Source organism: Lathamus discolor, chromosome 3 (assembly GCF_037157495.1).
Source record: "Lathamus discolor isolate bLatDis1 chromosome 3, bLatDis1.hap1, whole genome shotgun sequence".
Classification (NCBI taxonomy): domain Eukaryota; kingdom Metazoa; phylum Chordata; class Aves; order Psittaciformes; family Psittacidae; genus Lathamus; species Lathamus discolor.
Window position 1 is genome coordinate 84186027 of NC_088886.1, and position 26456 is coordinate 84212482.

A 26456-nucleotide genomic window follows, 5' to 3' on the forward strand; every position below is an offset into this window, starting at 1 on the left:
ATTGCACCAGCCAACAGAGCTGGTGTCATTATATCAGGAATTAATTTGATAATTGGATAGTAATTGTTTATTTCTTGCTTTCTCTGTATTCAGCTTGTTTACTACTTTTTGTCTGCAGTGGAAGATACTTTGGGAGTCTAATGTCTGTATACAAAGCACTACTCGACTTTAATCCTTTTATGGAAACCAGATATTCAACTTTATTGTTCGGGATACTCCACTAGTTCTCAGCTGGAATGAATGGCAGCATATTTGTGTCAAGATTGTATTATGATGCATGATGCATCTTTGTTTTAGTGTACCTGTCTGAGAAGGACTCCTGTTCTTTCACGAGGTAGTTTAGAGTAGGGCAGAACTGTGACTGCAGACAGATTTGTTCTGGGGTACATGTGTGTTTTCTCAAGTAAATAGGAGCTACAGGAGGAGGGCTACAGAGTTGATATTTCCAGTAAATTAGAGAATAAAAATGGCATGAGCAATTTAAATATTATTTATAATTGACCTTCATGTCTGTTTTTAATATTCAATCTGCTGAGTGTTTAAAAAAGCAATTAAAAGTCCCATATAATGTTAAAACCCTTGATAAATGTAATAAACAAATGACATATTCAAAAGTGAGAATCCATGTCCCATTAGGAAAGAAAAAGAAAGATGAGAGCAACATATGGCAGTATAATTAGCATGATTAGGGAAGCACATCAACAGAATTTATGCTGCAGGGAAAATGTAATAAGAAACCAACACACTTTCCTCACTGCCTTGAAAACTGCAAATATTGCTCTCTGAAAAGGAGGAGATGCAGAAAGGCTGTGTGGCATTTAAAGCTGTAACTTGTGTTCTTCTGTCTTTATTAGAGATGCACACAGCCATCTGCAGACCATTTAATTTTTGCAGAGTTCACATTGTCCCATTGCTTTGATTAATAAGGAGCAATATTACACCTCAGCTGCTTTTCAGAAAGATGCTATTTTGGAAACCTAATTAATACTCCTTCCACAGTTAGCTTGAGGTGTTCGTTAGTGCCAAATACTGAGTTCTTATTTGTTTCTCATTATGTGGAGAGTATTGCTTCTCTATGCCAACGGTTTTGTTTCACATTTTGGAATAACCTTTCGACACTCCTGCTTTCCACAGCCCTCCCTTCAGAAGAGCTAGTAACACCTGTCATCATTATTTTAACATGCCTATTCCGTCTGTTGAAGACAATGTGGGCTATTTACATAGATAGACTATCCTGATGCACAGCAAATATTCCTGCCATTTCCTGAACAGTTGGGCCAAAGAAAAAAGCATAATTTAGAAACTTGACAAAGCAATTCAAATCTCAGCTTACCACTAAGGGTCAGTATATACTAAGCAAACGAATCATCACAACATTGAAATGGATTATGTTTGGCCTACGAGTAGTACAAAATGTTCTTTCTCCCCCCAAAAAGCCCAGATTATTTAGCAAACAAAACAAGCCCTCCCCCCTAAAAAAAAAAAAAAAAAAAAGAGAAAACAAATTACAAACCTATAGCAGAAATGTAAACATTGAATTTGTATAAACTTCATCAGCCAACTTTGCTGTAACTAGAGATGAGTAGCATCTTACCAAGTGGCCTGAGGTTTAGTAGAGGGTGCAAAAATGTCTGGCATGAGATTTCCCCAGAGTGCTGCTATCCTCAGCAGATATAAACAAGAGAATACAGCGAAGCATATGAGGCATTTAGCATCCACTTTGTTGCCAAGTATAATGCTCTGCGTGAAAAGGTCAAATATAATTGCACATGTCAGGAACCAACAGAACAACTGAAACTCTTATGGCAGCTCACCACTGCACTGAGCTGCCAAAGGGGGAAAAAAGTGGGGAACACAGAAAAAAAAAAGAAGGGGTGGGGGGAAGCAAAACAGAAAAAAGAAAATAATAAAAAGAGAACGTTTGTGGACCTGAGCACCAGCATGGATGCTATAGGTGAGGAAGAAATGGGAGCTTTAGGGACAGCATGTTTTTGATATCCACTTTCATTGTGCCCCCGAGGTTAGGGGATAGGTGACACCTTATGTACTGCAGGAATAAGGTCCCTCATAAAACCCACTGTGTCTCAATCTGTAAGAGAAAGCAAATGAGGGGAGGAACCCTGTATGGAGCTAGGGACATCTCATTGTATGGTACCAGCTGCTAGGCTTGTACTAAAGCAGCCCTACTGCTTGCAGAAGCCCCACTGAAGTTGCTCCCCAACCACTTGCAGCACTGCAGCCTACCAAGCCTGGATCTGGAGAGTAGACTCGGCATTTTGTCTTGTGAAATAAAAACAAATATCTTTTTAAAGAGCAAGAGCCACCACCAACCTGTCCCTCGCTACTGACATCTGTTAGAGGAAATGCAGGTGGACTGGAAGTCTCTTCCTCACTTATTGGCGTGACACCAGGGAAGGGCCTGGCCCAAACATGGGCAGCAGAACCTCTGCCGCCAGCTCCATCTCAGTCAGCACAATAGGGCCGGATGTGATAGGTTTTGTTCAATAACACCAGTGGTGTAAGAACTAATGGTGATATTTCAGTTTACATTAGTGGGAAGAAATAATGACATGATGAGAAAATAGTGAGGTAATCTTTGAAGCCTTGAACAGCATTTATGGCAAGCTGAATGAAAAAGCACAAGAAATTCAATAATTAAATTGATAACAGAATAAGAGAGGCTTTCCTGTACACTACACATAGTATTTCCCCAAAGGAAGGTGTGCTGTTGGCTCAAACCTGTGGCCATTTTCAAGCAAAATTCCTCTGACTTCAGTGGAAATTATGCTTTTGAAAGGGCTTTTAAATCTTGGCTCTTACTTTGTATCTATTTAAGTATTATCTGGCTTTGCACCTGGAAAATAAACAACATATACCATCCTGTAAGTCAAATCATGGAATTTTTCCAAATAACTTACTAGCACAACGTCTCCATAAATCTCTCTGAAGGGAAGAACCTGTCATGGAATAACAACTATAGCATAAGAAAAAGAAACGAGGCTATAAGATGCAATAACAAAGGGCCTTAAACCACTGTACATTAACGAGTTAAGGGATACTGGGAAAAGACTGAGATCGGTCCAAAGAGACAGCTTCCTTTCAATTCTGCAAATAACATTTCCTGTAATACCTTGAAAGGAAGAACAACAGCAAAAATACCACTGAGTGGAAAGGCAGTAGATTAAGAACATGGAGGGAGAAAGGGGGAAAAGAGACAAATCAGAGTTGCTCATTAAGAACAAACTATGTTCATTACTTGCCTGGGTAGGTTTCTTTCTGCTTTCTTTTTCCATCAGCCTGTTTGTGGAAAATGAACTAATACAACCCATCTCTAAAAATCCTGCTCCTGCCAAACCTGTGAGACTTCTTCCCCAGCGGGAGTGGGTACTGTGAGAGGAGACAGCTCAAAGAGGGAACATGTCATCACAATTTTCCTTTCAGGTGTTTTCATACTGGTGTTTTCTTTGAGACACTTGGTGTTCACTAACTTTTTGTTTGCTTTCTCAACTGCCTATGGATTCATTTACACTAAAACAAAAGATGACATTAATGGATTTTTGTTTGTTTGTCTTAATCCATGCATTTGGTGACGAAAACACGTTGGGCAATGATGATTGACCACTGACTGTCACAAAGAAATCTACATGGTTCAAGTGTACTGAGGTGGAGCTCTCCATGCTGTGAAAAAACCAGAGCTTTCAATTATGCTCCAAAGTGTACGAGAGGCTCTCTGTCTAAGGCTGCTGTTTTTAAAAGTCAGAGGCTTCACCAAAACTGGGGAAAGACCTAGCTTAGTATGCACACTGCTTTTCCTGATTTTCCCTTCTTATTTCCCCACACCCAGATATTCTCCCATAGGGTTCACTGGCAATTCACTGGCAATTCTTCTCTGCTTCATGCCAAGTACTTTTTTGGGGGGCTCTGTTGTTTTACTGGTTCTTTCCTTTGTATCTCCATTTAGTGTATGCCTCACAGGTAGAAGATCAGACAAGCAGGGTTTGCTCAGCTTTTCAAACTAAAAATGATTGCTACATAAGAAAATGTGCATCCTGTCTTTGTCCTTCAGATGAAGTCCCACCAGCAAATGGTGTTAGGGTAGATCCATAGTAAAATCTCTGTAACTGGTCCTGTCCCTTTGCTAGAAAGGAGGAGCCTATCCCTGTGCTGAGACACGCTGCTTACATAACCTTGGCTCAAGAAAGAGAGAAAGAAACAGGCTTTTAACATGATAAAGCTGAAATACTTAGAGATGAGGGGATGATAAGATCTGGATTTAGAGATGCATCTAAATACTGGTGTGGCTATCTGAGGTTCTTATCAGATCTTGATGCTTCATCAACATCATGGCTGTAAACCGGAATTGTTTTCCTCTCATTGCTGCAGTAACAATCCTGGAAACACTCAGATCCAGTTCAAATCAAATCTTTTTTAGTTTTTGCTGTTATCCTCAAGTCCATCTGTCATCCTGAAACATGGTGTTCAGTAATAAATTCTCCAAGCTCTTATCAGGTGTTTTGTGTTGTCTTTGAAATGTTGAGATTCCGAAGTGTTCAATACCTTGTCCTGGTATCAAGTATTATAAATCATGCACACTCTTTCATTTGCCTGTAAGTTCTAGGCAGTCCTCATCTGAAGCCTGTGGGTAAAAATAACCAGCAAAAAGCCATTAATATAAAAAGCATTTTATTAGGTAGCAACACAGATAGATGGTGTGAGGTTAAACACCAATGACTGTTTTACAACTGGGAGCACTGTGTCAATGAACAACTATGTGAAGAGCCTGCTGCTGTGCAAAACTAAAGCTATGGCAAAGCTGTGACCAGAGGCCAGCTCTTCTTGCTACAATTCCAGTCTTAGCATTGGGCTATTCAAATGGTTTGTGAAGGGTTATTTCCTTCTTTTTGTTTTTTTTTGTGGCATAAAAAACCTCCAGTCCTGTAAGTCCCGTATTTGCTTCTGTACATCTGAAGAGTCCTTCTTTCAGTCTTCCTTCTATACCCATGCTGAGCTGGAGTCACAGATCCTTTTTGCAGCATTTCTACAGAAAATAGCAACAAAGAGGGCAGATACAGAGAGACAGATGGAGGGCAAAAAGATGGCTCCCAGATATAAAGAAACACTTGTTGACAGATCCTGTTCGCAGCAGGTCTTCATGGAAGACTTTGGATTGAGAGTGAAATTACCGTGCAAGGCATAGACAAAAGGCTCTGTGTTTTCATACGCTTCATCTCCTTTTTTTTTTTTTTTTGCTAGCTCAGCCCTTTAAAAGAGTCTTGAAGCAGTGGAAAGTTAAACTGAGGGTAAAACTTTGTATCAAAGGCAAGCAGGTAATACAAACTGACAGCGAATTGGTTTTAAAATGGCCATTGATAAAAAAGGAAATGGTCTGTCAAGTGCAACTTTGAAGAAGCACGTTTTTCCTTCTCCGCCTTATTTCATTTTATGCCATAGAGTTTGCATGGTCTAACAAATGAAAATGCTGATTTGAAGCATGCCAAACTTCACCCAAAAAACCTGACTCAGACATGCTAAATCCCTGCACCTTGATATGCTACCATTTACTGGCTGAAACTGTGCCAAACAGAGTAGTCTGGCCCTTTTTCTCAGAGAAGGCTGTAACCCTATACTTGCTGCAGGTGATGAAAGTGAGTATCAGCATTTCCTGCAGCTCAGCTGATGCATGGGGCCCTGCTCACGGGTCTCACACACTCCTGCGTTTCCTCTGACTCTTAAATTGAAACCTTTTCTAATGCCTCCAGATAAAAATTATCTTGTGTAAAGAGAAATTGTTTTGGCTGACGTGACTAGGCAACCTCAGACCAAAAAAGCAAGACTAGTACTTTAAATGTTGCATGTCCAGGGAACATGGGGACGAATGTCTTTGCATCCTCCTCTAGACTAAGAGTCACCTCTGCTTAGTTTGTTTCCACCTACTACGAGTAACTCAAACAATGCTGGTAAAAGCTGGCTTTCACTGGAAGGATGATTTTATATGAACGTTTCTCTGTACGCTAGACAAACCCACTGTACAATATACAACCTTGTCTAAGTGAACATATTATTTATTTTTTTGCTTTTAAATCAGTTTTATTTACAACAGAGTACAGGTCACATACAGTAGTTAAGCTCCGGCAGTACTGATGTCAGGTCACTAACACATTTGCAAATTACATTTCTAAGTCATAGAAAATGAAAGAAAGATGACTTTAAAATAACTGGTTTATCTTTGGGTATAAGGATCACAGAACACAATTGCAGGTGGCTGTAAAACCCAGCCGAGGGCGCTCCCCAGGGAGCCCCGGTGCCACCGGCACGGTGCGGGGACACAAGCAGTGGCGAATGGTCTGAGGCACGCACGGCCGCGCAGTTCAGTTACTCTCTGTGGTGCGGCTCCTTAATGGCCCCACTCCTCTTCCCTTTCACTAACTCCCTCTTCTTCCTCTGGAAACGCTGAATCACTCTGACTCTTCAGATGCTTAATCCCTGAAAATACAGAAGTTATGGTTAAAGCTGTGTTGTTTTGCATCAGGCATTTTCTTCCTGAGGGAAATGAAAAACAAAAATCCAAAGTAGTGGCTAGTTTTTTAAATGCCCATACTGACTCCCTTGTTCACAAACCTCCTAGTTCAGACAATACTGTGGTATATTTCCAACAGAAACATTCTCTTGAATATAGGCTCCGAGGAAATTTATCATGTTTTGTTGGACAAATCTGCTGGAAGATGGCTTGTAGAACAGAACAGTATTTGCTTGGTAATCCTTGATTGGATTAGTATTGCTGATCTCGAGCAAGTTAAAAGTTTTCAAGGCTCAGACAGCAGACGTGGGAATGATTCTACTAGAATTTCAACTTAAGCTTCTTTCTGAGACTGATCTGCTGAAGGTCAATGCTCACATGGACCCAGTGCCCCACAGTCACAGCTCCCGTGTGCAGCAGAGGTGTTCTCCAGCATGTGTCACCATAGCCCTCACATGGCCTGCAGAGCTGTTCTGATGCAAAGAGGACATTGCACTCAATGGAGAGAGAACTGCTGGCATCAAAGCCATGACAAGTTTGGATCATTTCCCACATGGAGAATGTATTCTGTTGACTTCCAAAAACCTCATGGGCTGGGTGAAAATAATAAATACCTATAATGGGGTATGTGGAAATTTAAGTTTAAAGAAAGGTGTGAAGTTCCCTTTGCTGGCTGGTTTCAGCCAGCAAGTGAACTAGATTCCATGAAAATAAATCAAATTCAAAGTTATTTTCCCTGTCCCATGTTCAGCACAAGCAAGCAGGACTCAGTGAATGGGCCTAATCCCATCTTCTCAGCTTTGCCTTGTGGTATAGAAGAATGCAAACTAAAAAAGGAGATAAATGCAAACTAAAAAAGGAGATAAAATCTATCTAAAAAGATGACAGGGAGTAGAGACCCGATACAGTTGTTATTTATAAAAAAAATCTAAACAGCAAATGCACAAGAATGGTTTCTATGTGCCCTGAGTTTTGTGAAAACAGTTATGTAACAGGAACATAACTGTTAGGCATAAATGCATGATTTCAACAAAACATAAAATTGAATTAGGCTTTTTGGTGTCATTGCTGCCATAACATGGAAACATTATTGGTTCCATTACATACCATACATAGTTCTATTCACTAGTCCATTTGTCAGAAAAGAAAATAGCTTTCCTTCTGCATCAGTTCCTCTGTTTGTTGAGGAGAAATTGCAGCACAGCTGCTTTCGATAACCACAGCTGAATAGTCAACCCCCCCACTGTCATAGCACTTGTAGAGGCATAGTTTTCAAAGAGGAGTGCACCCTTAAGTCTTACAGGGCAAGATCCAGATTACCTCAAATTCAGAGTAAGAGAAATTAATGGTCTACATCCGAAAGTTGTGGCCCCAGTGTCACTTAACCTGGAGATTCCTATGCTTCACTGTTTATGTCCACACCACTCCAAAATATGGAACAGGTTTTTTCCAAATACCTCACTTGAAAAAAACCAAGAAAATCAACAGAAGTTATTCCAATTATTCCAGTTCAACAAAGTTACAAACAACTGAAACCAGAATTTTACAATGGGTCATACAATTGGAGTGCAGCCAGCTTCGCTTCCAACAGGAGCCCATCACTGCTCTGTGCTGGCCTCTTGGCTCCTCTCTCTTTTTGTTATTCCACAGAAATGGCAGTACTTGGTTCCCTGGGAAACTGTTGTTCAGATGTAAAAACAAGCAAATAAATGAATGCTCCCAAGCCACAGTACTTGTAATTGTGCCCTGCAATAATCAAACCATTTCCAGTTAAGTAACTGTGATACCTGAAGAAACAGCTAAGATGCTCAGCTATGACCAAGCTGGCCTCTGTAGCAGGCCCTTGAATAAGACAAACACTTTAAATAGTATTTCACCTAACTGTAGGTTAATGGACATTAATTTAGAAATTATATTGTGTTTATAGGGCAAATTTCTCTCCTTCTGTTTACCTCTTGAGTTACAGAGCCATTTCTTGAACATTCACAATACCAATCTAACAGCTACTATTCAGTAGTCCAGGCAGGAATTGCTAGGAGCCAGAATGCATCATTTTCAGGGATTTTTTGAAAGATTTAAACCAGAAAGCTATGGACAGAAAATGTGTCACAATATACAGTTAGTATAATGAAGCTTCACAAAATAGTATTTTTGGTAGGAATGAAGACTTTCGGCAATATAATCAACTTGAAAATTGCAAGAAAGGGAGCAAAGTGACATCAGTGAGCATTATCCGTTGATTTTCACTTAGTAGGTGACTATCAATCTTATTTAATGATTTTTCATAACCTCTGTTCTACAGCCTGCCTTCACAAGGCCAGTCATTTAATACCACAGGGTCATTTGAATATAAAGACTTACAGGGTTTCCTGCACTGCCCAATAGGTGCACAAGACTCGATGCTAGTATTCATAAGGATTGTTGGAATTAACTGACCCTATGTGTGGCATTATGAAATAAGATGCTCAAATATACAGTGAAATAAGTTAGCATAAACAGTCGAACATTAACATACAAATATGCATAACAAAAAAGGCTGTTGGCTTTCCTGGAAGGATACACTCCATGCACAAAGCATCAGAATTTTACAGGTCAAAAGAAGTCTAAGGTAATACTTCTTTAAATGATAGCAGTCATACTCTTAGATTCAAAGCCTATCTGTTGATACAGATGGGCAGGCCAGGGAGAGCACTGGCACATGCATCCACAGCTCAAGAGAAGAGGCAATTACAGTGGCTGTTGCGTGTCACTCCAGGAGGGTTACTCGAGTTGTGTGCCCTGCTCTTTGTCAATACAAAGCAAATGATAAGGAGGTAGTGAGGTGAAGCTCTGTCCACAGAGATATTTTTTTCTAATTTAGACCTATTCATACCCAGTACCTTTGTTTAGCAATCTCTGAATTGTTTGCTGAAAGGTTACATTCTCCTAGAGACCAAGTGAAAACTCATTACTCTGGTCACTTCAACCGTCCTTACAATTGCTACTAGGGTAATGTTAATTTATCTGAAAGGATATTTACTTCTTACATTTTCAATCCTCATACGCTGGTAGCACAGTTCATGCCCTCAGCATTCTCAAATATTAATTAAGAGGCACCAGAATGGTGTTGTTTAGGGTTTGTTTCTATTCAGTGATTAAGCACAGTAGTAAGGATGAGCAAGCAAATAAAGACTTCATGATTTTCCTCATAGAAAAAAAAAACCAAACCAAACACAGCCAGGATATTGCGGGTGATGGGTAGGAGGAGAAGAGGAAAAGGGGGGAGAAATGGGGGTCTTTTAGAAGATATTGTTTATACACACAGCTGATCCAAGTTAGAACATCAAGTTACTGATTCCGCATAAACTACACGAGCTTCATAATAGGAGTTGCAAATAGGGAGAACTGCAAATGCTGATCCACAGAGTCACCCTGTCTCAACAATGTCCCTTATTCCAGGCAGTGGGTAACTCTGGATTTGCAGTCACCCTGACCCTCCTGAAGCACTGTGCCTGCACCATCCTGATGCTGTTTCATCCCTCTCACTGCTTTGCCCCCAGCCCGGATTGCCCTGCCATGCTCTCCCCTTGTGTGTGAGGTGGTTCATGGGGTCCGAGCCATCCCCCTGACCCCACTGGTCCCTGATACCCACTGTGCCAGACCCAGCTGCTGCTCCACAACATCACACTCTGGCTGGGGCTTTGCTCTTTGCCTGGAAGGTCTGACAGCAAAAACCCCTTCCAGACCAAGGCTGCCCCTTCTCACAGCTCTCTGGCAATGATTTCATACCCACAGTGTGTTCAACCTCACTCTGCCTTAAAACAAAGCCCGTCTGAACACTGCTTCCCGTTTTCCTTTTACCAGCCCCCCCCCCCCCCCCATCCTTTTATGCTCCTAAAGCCAGCAGGGCAAGAACTGTTTTTCCTCAAAGGGCTCATATTTCACTGCAGGTAATTTAATCCAATTAATGCTGATAAAGAAATCCTTAATGCCAAAACATATTCAGTAGCCGTGCACTAATACACTTTGACCTGGTAATTCTTTTTAGATGAAGTCATTGCCTCAAAGTGTATTTCTAGATTACTTATCAATTATGAGCGCAAATGGAACAACTTTATGGCGTTTTTGCAGTCACATAACATCTATGCTGTTTAATCAACAGCTGTCTTTTTGCTTCTCTCCATCTGACGAAAGCACTGGATTAGAAGGCTAAAGAGTGTCACAAGGTATGAAATATCCAAGTGTTCCTGAATTAAGTAACTCCTGGGAAAAAAATCAGATTACTTCAGTAATTAAGGCGGCTCCCCACGCTATTTAACACTTCTTCCTTCACCCCGCTTCACTGCCTAAGGAACTGTGCTGACATTTACCAAACTCTGGATTGAAGTCTGGTTGGGAATTTGAATTCCCTAAGGGTTATTTAGTTTTATGAGTTGGAGCTGACCCTCTCTCCATCAAAAGAAAGGCAGTGAAAGGTGAAGCTGAGCCACAGACAAAGCAGCCTCATTTTCAGAGCTTCAGAACTCAAATCACTTTGAAACGGTCGAGCAAACAAAACTGGCCAAAGAGGATAATGGCCAAAAAAAAAAATATCTACTTTTTGCCATGTTTTGGTTTCCTCATCAAAAATGAGACTATCAGAACAAAAAATCATGTATTCATGCCACTGAACAGGAAAAAAGAACTTTTTTAATGGAACATTTTGTTTCAAATTTATCATTTGAATGTGTTTTGACTTCTCTGAAGCTACTTCCTCATTTTTTTTGTCCACAACTGAAATGATTTTTTTAATTTAAAAAACAACTCCAAAACCCCATATAATGAACCCCCAAACATAATAAAAGCCAGCATCCACCACAAGTCTTTGGCTAAGCTGGGTAGAGTGGGAAGCAGTTGTGGAGGTGACAGAGCCCAGAAAAGCTCACAGGTCTTCAGCGGCAGCCCCTTCCAAGCACAGGAGTGGCCCATACTGATACAGGAGAACAAGTAGCTTATACTGTAATAAGGAGACCTTCTTGGCTAAGCAGGAACCCCGTGGCTGAGGCCCAATGCCAAAAAGATGACATACACAGTGTGTGAAAATCAAGACAAGGTACAAATGAGGAATACAGGAAAAAATACAGGCCCATGACACAGCAATGGTGTTAGGAAAGCTCAAACTCAGCTTGAGTTGAAACTAGTAAAGAGCGTCAGGGGCTACAGGAGGAGTTTCTTCCCCTATTTTCACATTAAAAGAAAAAAACAAGGAAAATGCAAGCCTGCTGCTGAATGAGGTGAGTGATACAGACATAGACAGGATTGAGGTGCTCAATCCCTTCTTTTTCTACCATGCCCTTTTGGACACAGATAAGATCGAAGGAGGAGAGGAAAGGTTGAGTCAGCAATCCCTTGAGAAATCTTGACTCACAGATGTCCATGGCGCTTGTGGGCTGCATGCGAGGATGCAGAAGGAGCAGCTGGTGTCGGTGTGAGGCCATGCTCTGCCATCTTTGAAGAGTTGTGGAAACCAGGAGAGGTCCTCAGTTGCTCACCAAGCATGAGGCTGTGTCTGCAATACTGTGTTTGCCCCCTCCTCTTCAAGAACATGTTGATGAACTTGTTCAAAGCCAGTGGAGGCCACCAAGGTGGTCAAGGGATATGACCTGTGAGGAGAGGCTGCGGGACCTGAGCTTGCTTAGGCAGAAGGAGGATCACCTTTGGGGCACCAAACAGCAGCTTGCCGATACCTATGGGTGAGTTATCCAGAAGATGGAGACATCTGGTCATGGATTTGAAAAAAGTATATTATGACTGGACATAAAGAAGAAATTATTTAATGGGATATTTGAAGCTCTGTGACATGGTTTCCCACAGAGTCTGCGAAGTCCCTCTCATGGGAGGTTTTCAGTACTAGACTATACAAAGCCTTGAGCAATCTGGTTAAATTTTGTACCAGTTCTGCTTTGTGCAACAGGTTGGACTGTGTGCTTTCCCAAGGATCCTTGCAACATAAATAACAATATGATTTTATGAAATCAAAACTCAGTAAATCAATCCTATAGTTTAGAAAAGTATATTAACTGTGGGACTGAAGGTTACATTTAGACCCAGGTGGGAGCTTCAAATGCCTCCTTTCTGCAGAACAGGGATGAAGTATCTAATTGCACCAGTCAGACCTATTTCAGGAACAAGGCTCCTTTTCACTCCTTAAAACCATGGGCCAGACTAAGTCAGCATTTCAGTACTGGTTTGGGGAAACATCAAACTCATAATTCGATTATGTGGCCCACTGTAATATATCTATAAATAGGTGTAAGCTATGTATATTTGTATTTGCTCCCAAATACAAGGGATGAAAACAATGGGATTAAGGGGTTGCATCAAACCACATGCAACTCTGTTTCTAAACTCAAAGAACATGGAGCATCTCTTGCATGTGACAGACATACCTACAGATGAAATCTCACATAGAAATCACATCCTGGTCATGGCCCAGTACATAGTGATGTCAAAGAAAATCCTTCAATCCAATTTTCATTTCTTGCTCAATGTGTCCAATATGGTCCTCATCATTTCTCCAGTGAAAAGAGTCATGAAAACTTTCCTTATCCCAGGGTTCTTCATTACCTGGACTTGTGCAAAGCGTTTGACACTGTCCCACACGACATCCTGCTCTCTAAATTGGAGAGACATCAATTTGATGGATGGACCACTCGGTGGATAAAGAACTGGCTGGATGGCCGCACACAAAGAGTTGTGGTCAATGGCTCGATGTCCAGCTGGAGACCGGTAACGAGTGGCGTCCCTCAGGGATCAGTGTTGGGACCGGTCTTGTTTAACATCTTCATCGCTGACACGGACAGTGGGATTGAGTGCACCCTCAGCAAGTCTGCCGATGACACCAAGCTGTGTGGTCCGGTTGATATGCTGGAGGGAAGGAATGCCATCCAGAGGGACCTTGACACGCTTGTGAGGTGGGCTGATGCCAACCTTATGAAGTTCAACCACGACAAGTGCAAGGTCCTACACCTGGGTTAGAGCAATCCCAGGCACAGCTACAGATTGGGCAAAGAAGAGATTCAGAGCAGCCCTGCAGAGAAGGACTTGGGGGTGCTGGTCGATGAGAAAATGAACATGAGCCGGCAGTGTGCGCTCGCAGCCCAGAAAGCCAACTGTATCCTGGGCTGCATCAAAAGGAGCGTGACCAGCAGGTCGAAGGAGGTGATCCTGCCCCTCTACTCTGCTCTTGTGAGACCTCACCTGAAGTATTGTGTGCAGTTCTGGTGTCCTCAACATAAAAAGGACATGGAACTGCTGGAACAAGTCCAGAGGAGGGCCACGAGGATGATCAGGGGACTGGAGCACCTCCCGTATGAAGACAGGCTGAGGAAGTTGGGGCTGTTCAGCCTGGAGAAGAGAAGGCTGCGTGGGGACCTAATAGCAGCCTTCCAGTATCTGAAGGGGGCCCACAAGGATGCTGGGGAAGGACTCTTCATCAGGGACTGTAGTGACAGGACAAGGGGTAACGGGTTCAAACTTAAACAGGGGAAGTTTAGATTGGATATAAGGAGGAAAATCTTTCCTGTTAGGGTGGTGAGGCACTGGAATGGGTTGCCCAGGGAGGTTGTGAGTGCTCCATCCCTGGCAGTGTTCAAGGCCAGGTTGGATGAAGCCTTGTGTGGGATGGTTTAGTGTGAGGTGTCCCTGCCCATGGCAGGGGGTTTGGAACTAGATGATCTTGAGGTCCTTTCCAACCCTAACTATTCCATGATTCTATGATTCTATTACTACCACATCTCCTTCTCTAAGCTTTAAAAGTGTACCTTTTCTCTTTCATTCAGCATTTTGCAGGTACTATCAACTGAATCATTTCCACGATTACTTCCTATGTCATCACCAAGAAACTCACTTTCCTTCTGGGGTTCCTTCTACTGATTCCCTCCAAGATATTTCAGACTGATGGCAGCTATTTATGCTTTCAAGGAAGATGAAGTTTCTTCACATATGGTGAGCACCACCCACTGTCATCTCAAATCAGGAACCAATGCAGCTTCAGCGCTTCATTTGCATGGGTTTTTAGATGAGCGTTTTCATCCTTTAACACATGGTACTGGGTGCTGGAGAGATATATCTATAAGCCTAAACAGCCAGTCCTAAATCACAGATTGGTTTGTGTTGGAAGGGACCAAATTATCCTCAAAATTCTGTTACTGAGTTTGAGGAAAAACCCAAGACCATTTCAGTTGCCCTCATATTGACACAAAGACTGCCACATTCCTCCCTAGGACTCTGTATCTGTTCCTGGGTTTGATTCCTACACCCCAGCAGGGAGTTTCCTGGTGAAACAACCAACTTCTGTTAAATGTTTGAACAAGGTTTAAAGCGGCATAGCGCTAATCCCTGGTGTGGGTGCCTGGGTGCTATGTTAACATCAACACAACATGACAAGAATTGTGGCATACAGTGATCAGTGGGGATTACTGAGTAGGAACTAAGAGTTAGACAACAAAAGATACTTGTTTGCTAAGAGAAAATGTGTTTTACTTACCTTTCCTTGTGTTTCTTCATTCCCGCTTACAAGAATGGCCTCAGTCTGCCAGCCTGGCAGCAACTATTTCATCTGCTGATGCTCACATTCATAAACCACATCACCTGTAGCGGAGGCTAGCCCTGCTTCCAAGCAGACCCAGCACAAGAGCAGGCCAGCCCTGGTGTCCCCCAAGGCAGCCACTCTCGTAGGTGGTCCAAAGAATGTCAAAAAGTAATGTGATGTGACAGCAATAAACCACACAGAGCCAGACCTTAATAATTCCCATGTGTCTGAATGAGCAAACAGAGAAAACATGAAAGAAAGAAGACAAAAATAAAAGTAAATGGATGTGGAAAATATTGCTTTATAGATGTGGGCAGCTGTGAACAGTCTGCTTGATACAGACTTTGGAAGTTTTCTAAAAGTTAGGCTGTTCTTTGTTGAGAAAGACTGAAAAATGCTGCTCTGTGGAGCTCTCAGTCCTCGTGCCTTTAAGCTTTGTTTTGTCAACCAAGGTTTCATGGCAAAGTAAGACTAACCACTTGAAGCTTGATAATGGGCATGCAAATGTCTGCGCTTACTCCTGCAGTCAATGAGTCTGAACACAGGTAATTTGTTATTACACAGGGCTTGGACCCACTCCTCCTGTAGCTAATGGGTCTTTCTCTTACTATTTTCAAAGAAAGAAGGGTCAGCTTTTGTAACTGATCTTAATTTCCAGTTCTAAAGAAGAAATAACTCCAAAGAGATACAACTATTTACAATCAATGTAAGTGACATGCTATAATGTTGTATGTGGCTTAAAAATTTGAGGTATGAGATAAACAAAGTGACACGGATAATTGGCACACTAAGTATTCTCAAACTCCTGTTTAGATTATCCAAGGAAAAGCAAAGTCAGGCTGTCACCCTGTCCTTTACAGCTGATGGAGCTGTAAAGGCCAGCAGAGACGGTGGAAATTCAACGTTTAAAATAAAAAGAATCTGAAGCACCAGTGTGGAGGTTTAAACTATGTTGACATTTTAGCAACCTATAAATCAGAAAAAACCCTTGTGTGCTACATTATTTCATACCTAAGCTCAGGCTGAGGAAGAGAAAAGCATTCTCATGTGTCTGTTACGATGATGAGACCAAGATGTTATTCAGCCATGCAATTTCATCTAGGGGCTCTTTTATCTCTAATGTGCATTTCTTTCACAAGATGACTAAATCAAAACAAATGATCTGAAGCACTGGCAAATATGATGGGTTTATGCAGGTCAGATACCTGACCCGGAGCAAATCAGATCATCAGCATATCCATCAGGTCACCATGGCCTCATAGATGTTTGTGAATGATCTTTCAGAAACCAAGCAACAAGGACTGGCTAATTTTATAAATGTCTGCTGGTTGTTACTAACTCCTCCTACCTCCAGTCATACAATCCTCAGTCCTCATGGTAAGCCGTTGGATGACAAATTTTGGGGTTCAAACTACTTTCCTTCCCGTCAAAAGACTCAGTGTTAAACTATCACAATGAAGACTGTATAAGAGCAGCAAGATTCATGGTGCAAAATGTCTGGCTGCTTTCCATTTTATTCTCTCACACAGCACTTTCCACTCCATTTTTTAATCTCAGAAGTCACTTCAAGCAGCACTGGATCTATAAGACAAGCATGAAGGAGCTGCTTCAGCACAGAAAGGCTTTTGTTGGTCCTCCATAGGCTGGCCAGGACATGCACTGGAGACAGAGGTCAGCTTCACTGTGGCTGAAGGAACTGCATCTCCCTCTTACAGTAGCCAAAAGTGTAAACAGAGAGGCTTTTGTTGCCACAGGCAACTTCTGCTAGTATGCAAACATCTCATTTTGCTGGTTCCTTCCTTCCCTCGGAAGTCCTCAGACTGCAGAAGTCAGCCAGCCTTCAGAGTTCTAATGAACAGCAGAAGCCCGTCCAGTCAGCTAAGTGGATGTGTCAGCCTGTAACAATCTCAGCCCAACGCTAATTACCCTTTGGAAAGCCAGAAAGCATTTCTTAGCTGATTCCGTGGAGGATGGCTCCTGGTCAGATACCTCAACAACTGCTTGAGCACGAAAATGTGCAGAGATGACTTCCACAGTGGCAATGAAGCCAGACAGTGCTGCAGGGCTCTCCTGCATGGCCCCGTGTGCTGGTCTGGCTGGGCAGCTGGAGGCTGCGACCAAGACAGGATTAAAGCTTTTCAGCAGACATTTTTTCATCATAATTTTTCATAGTTCAGAGATAGGCTTAGAGCTGTTGATAAGTGCTGATGAGTGTGCTTGAATTCAATCAGCGCAGGCAGATCTTCAAAGGTGTTGTGCTTTAGCAGGTCCTGGGAAGCTCATTAGACAGTCAGAATCCCCCCTCAGAAAGCAGCCGTCTGAACGCCAGCTTTTACTGGGCAATGTGTTTATTTGCTGGAATTGCTGAACCCTCACTTTTAACACCAGCACCACTCGCAGCCAGGCAGCTGTCTGTCTAACAGTAGATAAAAATCCCAGGACTAGCAGAACTGTTCTCTTATGTCAAAGGATTACAGTAATTCCATCAAATAAAGGGCTATGCTTCCAAACCTGAATCAGCTGCTCCATAATAACATAAGCCAATAGCTCTACTACTGTCACAAAATTTATATTAGAACACACTGCCCTTAAAAGTTTATGGGTAGCATTTCCTAAGCATGGCTTCTTTAAATTAAAACATCTTACATTTTCCCAGGCAACTTCTGTCATTCTTGTAATTCACCACATGCTGCTCCAGGCTACTTCATATTTCCAGTGTGAGACACTGTAGGCTGACTACCTCAAAATAAAACATATGGGAAAAAACAGGAAATGTGTTTTACAGCTACAAAAATCACATCAGCCAAGACCTGGGAAAACTGATGCTCAAGACAACATGAAACAATGCTCAATATTTCAACTGCAGCATGTAAGTGCATTTTGAGGTTGGGACAAGAGAAATGCTAGATTTTCTAAATATAGATTATATATATATTTAAATATAGATTGCTATGTACAAAGTAAAGCAGTGTTACCATCCTTCATGCTGTAAGTGAACAAAAGGAAAGTTTAAGGACAATTAGATAAATACTAAATTTCTTATCTTCTGCATTCCAAAATATATGCAATCATCCAACATAAATTCTGGATAAAGTACAGAATTATGTTGAAGGTTGTGCTTCATGACAGAGATTCAATAATACAACAATAAGGGTCCTTTCTAGCCGTAAGATCAATGAGCATTTACAAAAGTGATCCCCGTCTTGTCTCCAGGAACAAAGCTTTGCTCACAGCTACTGTTCCGTTTGCTGAGGATAAAAACAGGAGTTCTTCTCCCAGGATGTTAGTATATGAAATAATGGTTTACATGTGAGAAAGGCAATTAGATGAATTTAAATTTATCTAATACATTCCTGCCAGTAGTGGCAACCAAGAATATTTTGATTTTCCTTCCTTAGTTCTTAATGGGAAATCTCCAACCTGCTCTCCTGGCCACTTCTCTCACTACAGTACAGTTGTTCAAGTCTTATCTTTTCTAATACAAAGCAGAAATGAGTTCTTGCCTAAAACTGCTGTTGAGGCTCACAAACGAGTCTTCAAAGCAAATGCATTAAGAGCCGCTAAGGGATTTTATTTCAGCAATTAATTTTTGGGAAAATGCTGTATTAGAGAAGCTAAAATGAAGGAGTCTGTTTGGATCTTAGGTGGGCTCGGACTTGCACCTAGTTGTGAGGTAGTTATGGTTGCCATGATACGGAAAAGTACACTGTGATGGAATAGTAGCATGGCTTTTTTCCATGCCGTACTTTTTAACTTGAAGTTAAATGGCTTCCATTCAAATGACAATGTCCATTAGGGTTTTAAAGAAATTATTGGCTGTCAGAGGTCTGTTGATGGTGGGGACAGATGAAGCAGTACATCTCTGCTGGAAAACCTGTGATGAACGTGGAGAGTGGCACAGGTGGTGCCTCAAGTGCTGGGGAGAACAAACCCACCACGTGCTGCTGTTCTGGCAGCTTATGTGGCAAAAGCAAAGAAATAAAGGAATCTTCTGCTTAACTGCAAACTTCTGAGCAGTAAGAACGAAGTGCAGCATTTCCACCTGCACTTTGCTTGCAGTGGTTTGCTCCTGAATCAAAAGAAATGTGTGATATGAAGTCCAAATAGTAGAGCAGGGGAACAAAATCTTACACAGCAAAATGACCTCTCAATGTGTGACGGAAGCACTGATAACAGTAACGAACACCTTTTCATTCCCCAGCCCGGCCCCTGCACAGACATTTTTTTTGGAGAAGATAATTTTGTAGGTTCCCTTAAAAAAAAAGAAATAAGAAACCAAACAACTAAAACCCCAAACCAAAACAACTCCCTCCCCCCCCCAAAAAAAAACCCAAATCAAAACCAAAAACCAAACACACAAAAAAATCCATCAATGTAAAAAATAAGTATACAAAAATAAAAGAGAACGGGTCCATTGCTTTTGTGAAAACAATATTTGGTTTACCATGATTTTGTGCTTGGTTGCATCTCTGGATGGCAAGGACGGGCAGGGGTTTAATCCCAGTAAACTTTAATCATGCGAATAAGATTCTCATCCTGATCAGCTCTGTTTGTACTGCTCAGGCAAGTGTTTTCACTGCAATACAGCTGCAGCTCACCCCCTTTGGGCAGGTAAACTTCCCTCAGAAAATTTCCCTGCGAAACTTCACTAACCTGTGTAGGAAGCAATGCCTTCATGTCCTAAATAGCTATAGAGTTCTGCTAACTGGAAAAGGTAAACTTAAAAAGTAGTATACAAAGGAATAGTGGGACATAGGTAGGCAATACTGAATACCCCGGCAGACTTGAGGAGTTGTGAGACATATTAAACCCCATCCAGATTGGATGTACCAGGTATTTGACAGCTGTAATTGGATTATCATACAAGGACCAGCAGGTAAATTTAGATCCAGTCACTGGTCAGATGTAGGCAGAATCTGGGATCAGATTTCACCAAGATTTTAACTATGGCCCTGTTTACTAAAATATATAATTGGAAATGCTCATCCTTAGTTACATGGAGCCAGTGTGCACAGTCTCAGTAATTTTGGACATGATGCCTGGCAAATGCTTTTGCTCAATGCAGAGTTATTTGTTAAACGTTGGTGATGTTTCACTTTGGTTTTGAGTACAAAAATATTTGATTTTCCTCCTTGTTGTAATAATGATAAACCATGTAAAAAGGTAACATGGTCAAAGACATCCTTGCTTTACCTCTGCTTCCTGGGTCTTTATTTCCCTTATTTGCTGCTCACTGCTATGGCAACATCAGAATTGTCCTTGAGGGATGGCCAAGGACAGCCTGTGTTTGTAGCTAAGCACAGATGCCCACCTACATTTAGGTGCTTTAATATTAAATGCACTTGCCTGCAATTCCTTATACAGTCAGCACAGAGAGAGCCTTCCAGAGCTCGATTCTTCACTTGGCAGCCTATAACAAGCCCAGGGTAACTCCTTGCCTGACTTGGTTTAAGCAGCATGGATTCAGGCCAGAACATTTATAAGAATTACAGTAGCAGACTTCAGTACCTGAAAATTTGCACTTCCTTCGAGCCTTATAATTTTTGTTTGCTTGTGATTAGAAAAAAACCCGTGAAATTTCACAATTTCCACTATGAGGAAAAAAAACCCCAAAAAAACCATTTCAGCAAAGCATTTAATATTAGCAGCACTGAAGCATTTAGTTTGGCCTAGTTTGTTAAACATAAAAATCTATACACAAATTAATTTAATTTTTAATAAAAGCTCAAAACACAAAGGATTATTTCTTTTTGCATTCAAAACCTTACTGAAAATGCTTAATGAAACATTTTCATCTCCACAACTTCATGAGCCACTTCTGACCAGCCACATTTCAGTTTTCTTTAGGCATTCTTATCTGACTACAGCGTTAATGGGCAGCACTATCCAGCTGCTTGCTTTTTCCTGGACAATGGCTCTACGTTTGTGTATTTTGGCTAACATGGGTATTTTTATGAGGTCATGAAACCTAAACAAACAGGTGGGAAAAAACTTACTGCTACAACCTGAGGGGAGAGAATCCTTGACAGAGAAAGAGGGGCTGTAATACTGAGAAGCAGAAGCCAGAGAACATGACGGGGTGAACAGAGTCCTGCATGTGATGACTGAGCAGCTTTTGCTGTCTCACAGCTTCTTCTGTTTCACCCGCAGGCCTGGCATGGTACCCTCAGCATTCTGTTTGGTTTATACTCCAGATCCATATTTTCTATTTTTGCTGTTCTTTTGTGGCTGTTATTCCTTTCTGTGGTCTGGGGCAGTTACAGGGTAAAATTTGTTAATGGCAGATTTAAATCTCCTGCTGAACAGTCTGTGCAGCCTGAGATTTTTAGGGTGCAGATGAAAAGCTTTCCAGTGAGCTACACTTCTTAAAGCAAAAGAGTGAAATCTTTGCTGGTCAGCCAAAAACCCAAGGCAGTGTTTCTCTGCAATGCTTCCATGTGCTGTGCAGCTTTCACTTTTAATTAATCCAGGCTGTTTGGTTTCTGTCAGAAGTCTATAAGCTTCTCTGTTAATTTGCTGATGAATCCCCTACAGAGTTATAATCTTCATTGTGACCCTTCTTATGATGACAAAGGAGATAGGGGTTTGGCATCAGCATAACCTATACATCAGTAATACTGTAAATGTTGAAACGAGGTGCTCTTTCCTTTTTTTATAAACACCTTCAAAATTACAAAACCATTGTGATGATTAAATAGGTGATTGATAGGTCATTGCTTACATTAAATTATCCCCTTCACAGTTGCTTCGTGGGTGGCATATGAATAGCAAGCAATTACCGTTTTCTTCATATTGCAGGTACTGTAGCTTTAGTCCTTACATCCAAGCAGGGATATGTCAAGAAGAACGAGCCTCTTCAGCTTTCACTGCCTCAGTGCCTGTGAGCTGCTGAGATCATTGCAAGCAGCTGGGATCCATTTCAAAGGACTGAAGCTGAAGATGGCTTGAATCCTTCCCCTCTCCCTCTGCAGCCGGCATTTCATGCTAAACAAGCAAAGCCTATGATACGAGTTATAAATCAAGTCAGCTTAACTGCCTAGGAGCACGGAAGTATTTCTGGAAGATCAGGACGAGTCCTTCTGGTTTCATTAACACCCCCTGCTGCTGAAGAGGTTTTTGTCATGTTAAGAGTTAACTTATTTGGGGCTTGCATCTTACCCTAATCCTAATTTTTGATCCTAAAACACAGTATCACCCAGATAAACTGACACTGAGAGAGCACTCTTACAGACGTAGGGAACATACTGCCACAAATTCAGATGTCATCCATTGGACTGAAAATCTGATATAGGCAGCTGTGGGACAAAGTTTTCACTGTGCTTGTCATTACCATTGTATGAAAGGTTTGCGTTTCATAAGTGGTAAGTAAACCAGCTATTAAATCACAGAATTGCTGAGGCTGGAAGGTACCTCCATGGACTGTCTAGTCCAAACCCCTGCTCAACACATGGTCAGCTGGAACAGGTTGTCCAGTACTATATGCAGTCAGATTTTGAGTGTCTCCAAGGATGGAGACTCCAGAAGCTTTCTAAGCAACTTGCTCCACTGTTTGACCACTGTCACAGCAAAAGGAAGAAAAGCTTTTTCTTATGTTTGAGTTTCCTGTGTTTCCGTTTATGCCAATTGACTCTTGTCTGCTTATTATATATAAACTCCTTATTTTCTAGCACAGAGAAGTGTAGCCAAGGGAAATGTGTCTATTATTACTGTTTCAAAAGACACAGTACTTACACATAAAATTCGTAAACACGGTATTTATATTGAATTTAAATATGGATTTAAATATAGTATTCATATTTTATTTACACATAAAATTGCTTCTCTAGTTTGGGAAATAACTACATAGACGACATAGTGTGAATGCCAGATAGATTTCCCTAATTTTCAATACTGTACATAGGCTTTTCCAAAGAATCCATGCTTCTAACTCCTAAATGCATTCCAGCCTCTGAGAACCCAAGTATTGTAGGCTCATACCTTGTTCTTCTAAAAAATACACTGTTGGGACAAGAAAACCATGTCTAGTTTCTTTCTCTCATGACAGGTTTACATGTTTTAAACACGCTCAGAAGCATTAGTTTTGACCTTGTGCCCAGCTGTAGCTCTTCAGACTAACTGATGGACCCCATGTGATCTCTCATCATTTCTACTTACTTAACTCCCTGAGCAAGTCAGAGACTATGCAAGTATTTTTGTGTGCTGAAACCTTCTCAGACAGACCAGGCTCCTCTGAACGAGCAGTTATAGGACAGCTCCATTTGGTTGGTGCAGCTGCTTGTTGTGGGCTGAGATTTGATATCAAAGTGGGAAAACAAACGCCATGAGGTCCTGCAGAACACAGCAACTTCCACAGAGAGACCCCATGCTTACGCAGGGTCCTTGCCAACCTGAAACTGAGGTGGGAGACAAGCCTGGGAAGCAAGTGACCCTTTTCCACACAGTCAAATCGGAAACATCTGGTAGAGAACGGATCTCCAAAACTGACCAAGCCAATGAATTAAATGGGAGAACAGCACCACTATCCTGCAAGGAACAACTTCCACAGTGTAAGGGTGCAAATCCCTTGAATCAAGGGAGACAAAGCAAAACAAAGCAATTTATGGGTTTTCACAATAACATAGGTTGGTTTTTCCACCCCTAAAAGAAACACAAAACAATTTAGTACATAATGCTTGCACGTAACCAAGGTGCTTCTCTGTTACACAAATTCAGCAAAACCAGAGTTCTAGATTAGACATCAGAAGGGGTCTGGGACAGTGTCTCTGCGCCAATCTTTTGGGAGAGGAGGAAAGAGAAGATGGAAAGAGTGAAAGGCGTATTTTGATATCTTTAGTAATATTTAAAATTTGAAATGTTTTCATTTTAACCCATTAAGCTTACTGACAACTGAAACCACCAAATTCTTATATTTCTTTTTTTGATTGCTGGCAAATGATAAAACTGGCAAATTAAAAACCAGTCTTTAGAAACCAGTTATTAAACATAAAACGCAGTCACCACAAACTATGTGCATTACAGTGGATATAACCAGTCTCACTCTGTAGTTGCCACAGGCAGCAAAACGTCAGGGGAAAATCTTTAGTGGCTCTTTATTGTGTCAGTGACTTGAGCCTGTGAGAAACCTACCTCTTCTGGTTTGCCTAAGGCATCAAAATACCCCAGAGCCGGCATCCCATACAACCAGAATGTAATTACTCTGTGGAAGCACACTACCTGGCACTCATATTTACAGTCAGAGCCTGAAAACACGTATTGCTTTCAATTTCTCTGGAAAGCACAAGCAAGAATATCAGTTTACTCAATTTCATTGTGGAAAATATAGATAAAGCACAGAAAAGGCAGACTCTTCCCTAAAGGCTTAGACATATTCGTACCAAAGTCATAGATTCTGTGAAAATCTAACTCTTCTTAGATACAGTCTCACTTTTGATCCTGCTAAGAATGAATTTGAAGAAAAGGCAGGCTCTAACCACTGCAGGGATTTAGGGAAAACTGCTTGCATGCAGGTGGAATGTAGTAATAACCTCACAGGTTTTAGCTTGTAATTATAAATTGCAGGCAGACTTTAAAATAATTCCACTCCTCTTACCATCGTTCTTGCCGCTTAGTAGTTCTCCAGAGCTGGTGGTATTGAATTGCAACTGGATGTCACCAGGGGGAGCTTTCATGCCAAAAATCCCATTGACTTCATAGTAACTCAGATTCCTTGGGGATTGCAAGGGGATTGAAAGCTGAATCTACATAATTTCTCATCATTCCTGAAAGAAAAGGAAAAACCTGCTGCCTCCCTTTAACTCTGGAGATGGTTACCCTGTGGGTGTTCTCTGGTGTTCTGGGATACAGGCAACCACTTGCTCTGATGCTCACCGTCATTCAGCCCCTCTCTTCAGTGGTGTTTCCCTGCCTCCAGTTTTCACTGCTCTCCATTTAACTGGCCTCATCTTTCTTGAGTCTAATGCCTCAGTCCCTGCTAACCAGGTAGATGTGCATGGGTTTTCTATGCCTTACCAGTTGCTCTCCAGGGACAAGTGCAACCATGGTGTGCCCTTGTGTCTCTGTCACTTAGAAAGATACCATTGGAGGGAGTAGCCCACAAACCTGCACCATTTCCAGGGTTTACCAGATATATGTTTACATATGCTTCTTGCTGTGTGCACAATGTATGCAGTAAAGGTGCACCTTGAGCTGGAATGATCACAGCAAACATTTTAGGCTTGTGGGTTTTTGCTTATGAGCGTTCATTAGATCCCACAATTCCCTTAAATGCATTCTTAAACATATTTACTTGGTAGATTGCTCAGAGCCTGCTGACAATCTCCTCTGGCTGTAAAAGGAATGGAATAACATGGAATAACACTGGTCGCAGGTTGGGTGAGCACTGAAAAGCCTGAAAAATCCTCCCAATGTTTCAAGAGATATTAGTGGCTACACCAGATGAGAGCTTTTTAAACAACATCCTTCTGGCCAGTGCAGCTCACAGGAAAATGAATTCCTTTTCAGATCCATATGCTTGCTGCAGTATTTCCTGTGTTTTTCTGGTCACATTCACACACATAATTCATGCGAGTGTTCAGTCCTAGCTGTGGGCCTGAAAGGATGTGGTTGAAACCTTCAGGCTGCTTATGTTCTTGTCTCCACGCCAAAGCTTTGGCGGATGGTTCTGGGAACTCTGTGTTCCTGCTAAACTGGGCAATGTCGCATCCAAGGGCTGAAGGAAGGGAGAAATTGTGGAGGGGAGGAGAACCACATGGCCTTCTTTAGAAAAATTTTGATTTTCGACAAATTCAGACTAATAGGCATGCACTTCAAAAGGGGGTGGAGGAGCAGTCAAATAATAAGAAACCCAGACAACATCCCCACCACAAGAAACCCAACACAGATGGTCCATAAGAATCAGAAGCAAGGTTTCTCTTAACCTAACCTCAGAAATGAGGACCACATTGTTCAGAGGCTGAGATGTCACAAAGCTAACATTGGGCATTTACTCAGGTCAGGACAAAATCTGGTGGTAGAAAGCAAAATAACTAATTGTAAGCTACTGCCCCTGGAAGAGCATCCTGTGGGCAGGATGCATGCTCAAGGAAATCACTGCCTATTTCAAACCTCCTAGGGCTGATCTCAGGAGAACTGAGTGCTGGTGGTGAAAGATCTGCAGATGGGCTGTGAACTTGCACCTGCTTATCTGTGCTCATAAGGACCTGCACAGTTGATGGAGTCTTAATCTGGAAGGCTGTGGAATGATTTTGCTGTATCAGGCTGATGATACTGCGCAATGCACGGTGGTGTCATTCATGTTATACAGCTTCACTGTTAACCTTGGGCTTGCCTGTAGCTTGTCATGCTGTCTTTTCACAGCTTTGCCTTTTGGGAGTGGAGATTTTTGTAAAT

At 41.7% G+C, this 26456-nt stretch overlaps 1 protein-coding gene across 1 annotated transcript in view; it reads right to left on the reverse strand.

Moving 5' to 3' along the window:
* Positions 1-6394: 6394 nt before the first annotated feature.
* Positions 6395-26456, reverse strand: part of PPP1R1C (protein phosphatase 1 regulatory inhibitor subunit 1C) — a 52109-nt gene continuing 32047 nt past the window's right edge. The window contains 1 exon segment of the mRNA XM_065672753.1: positions 6395-6483. Coding sequence (XP_065528825.1) covers positions 6395-6483 — 89 coding nt within the window.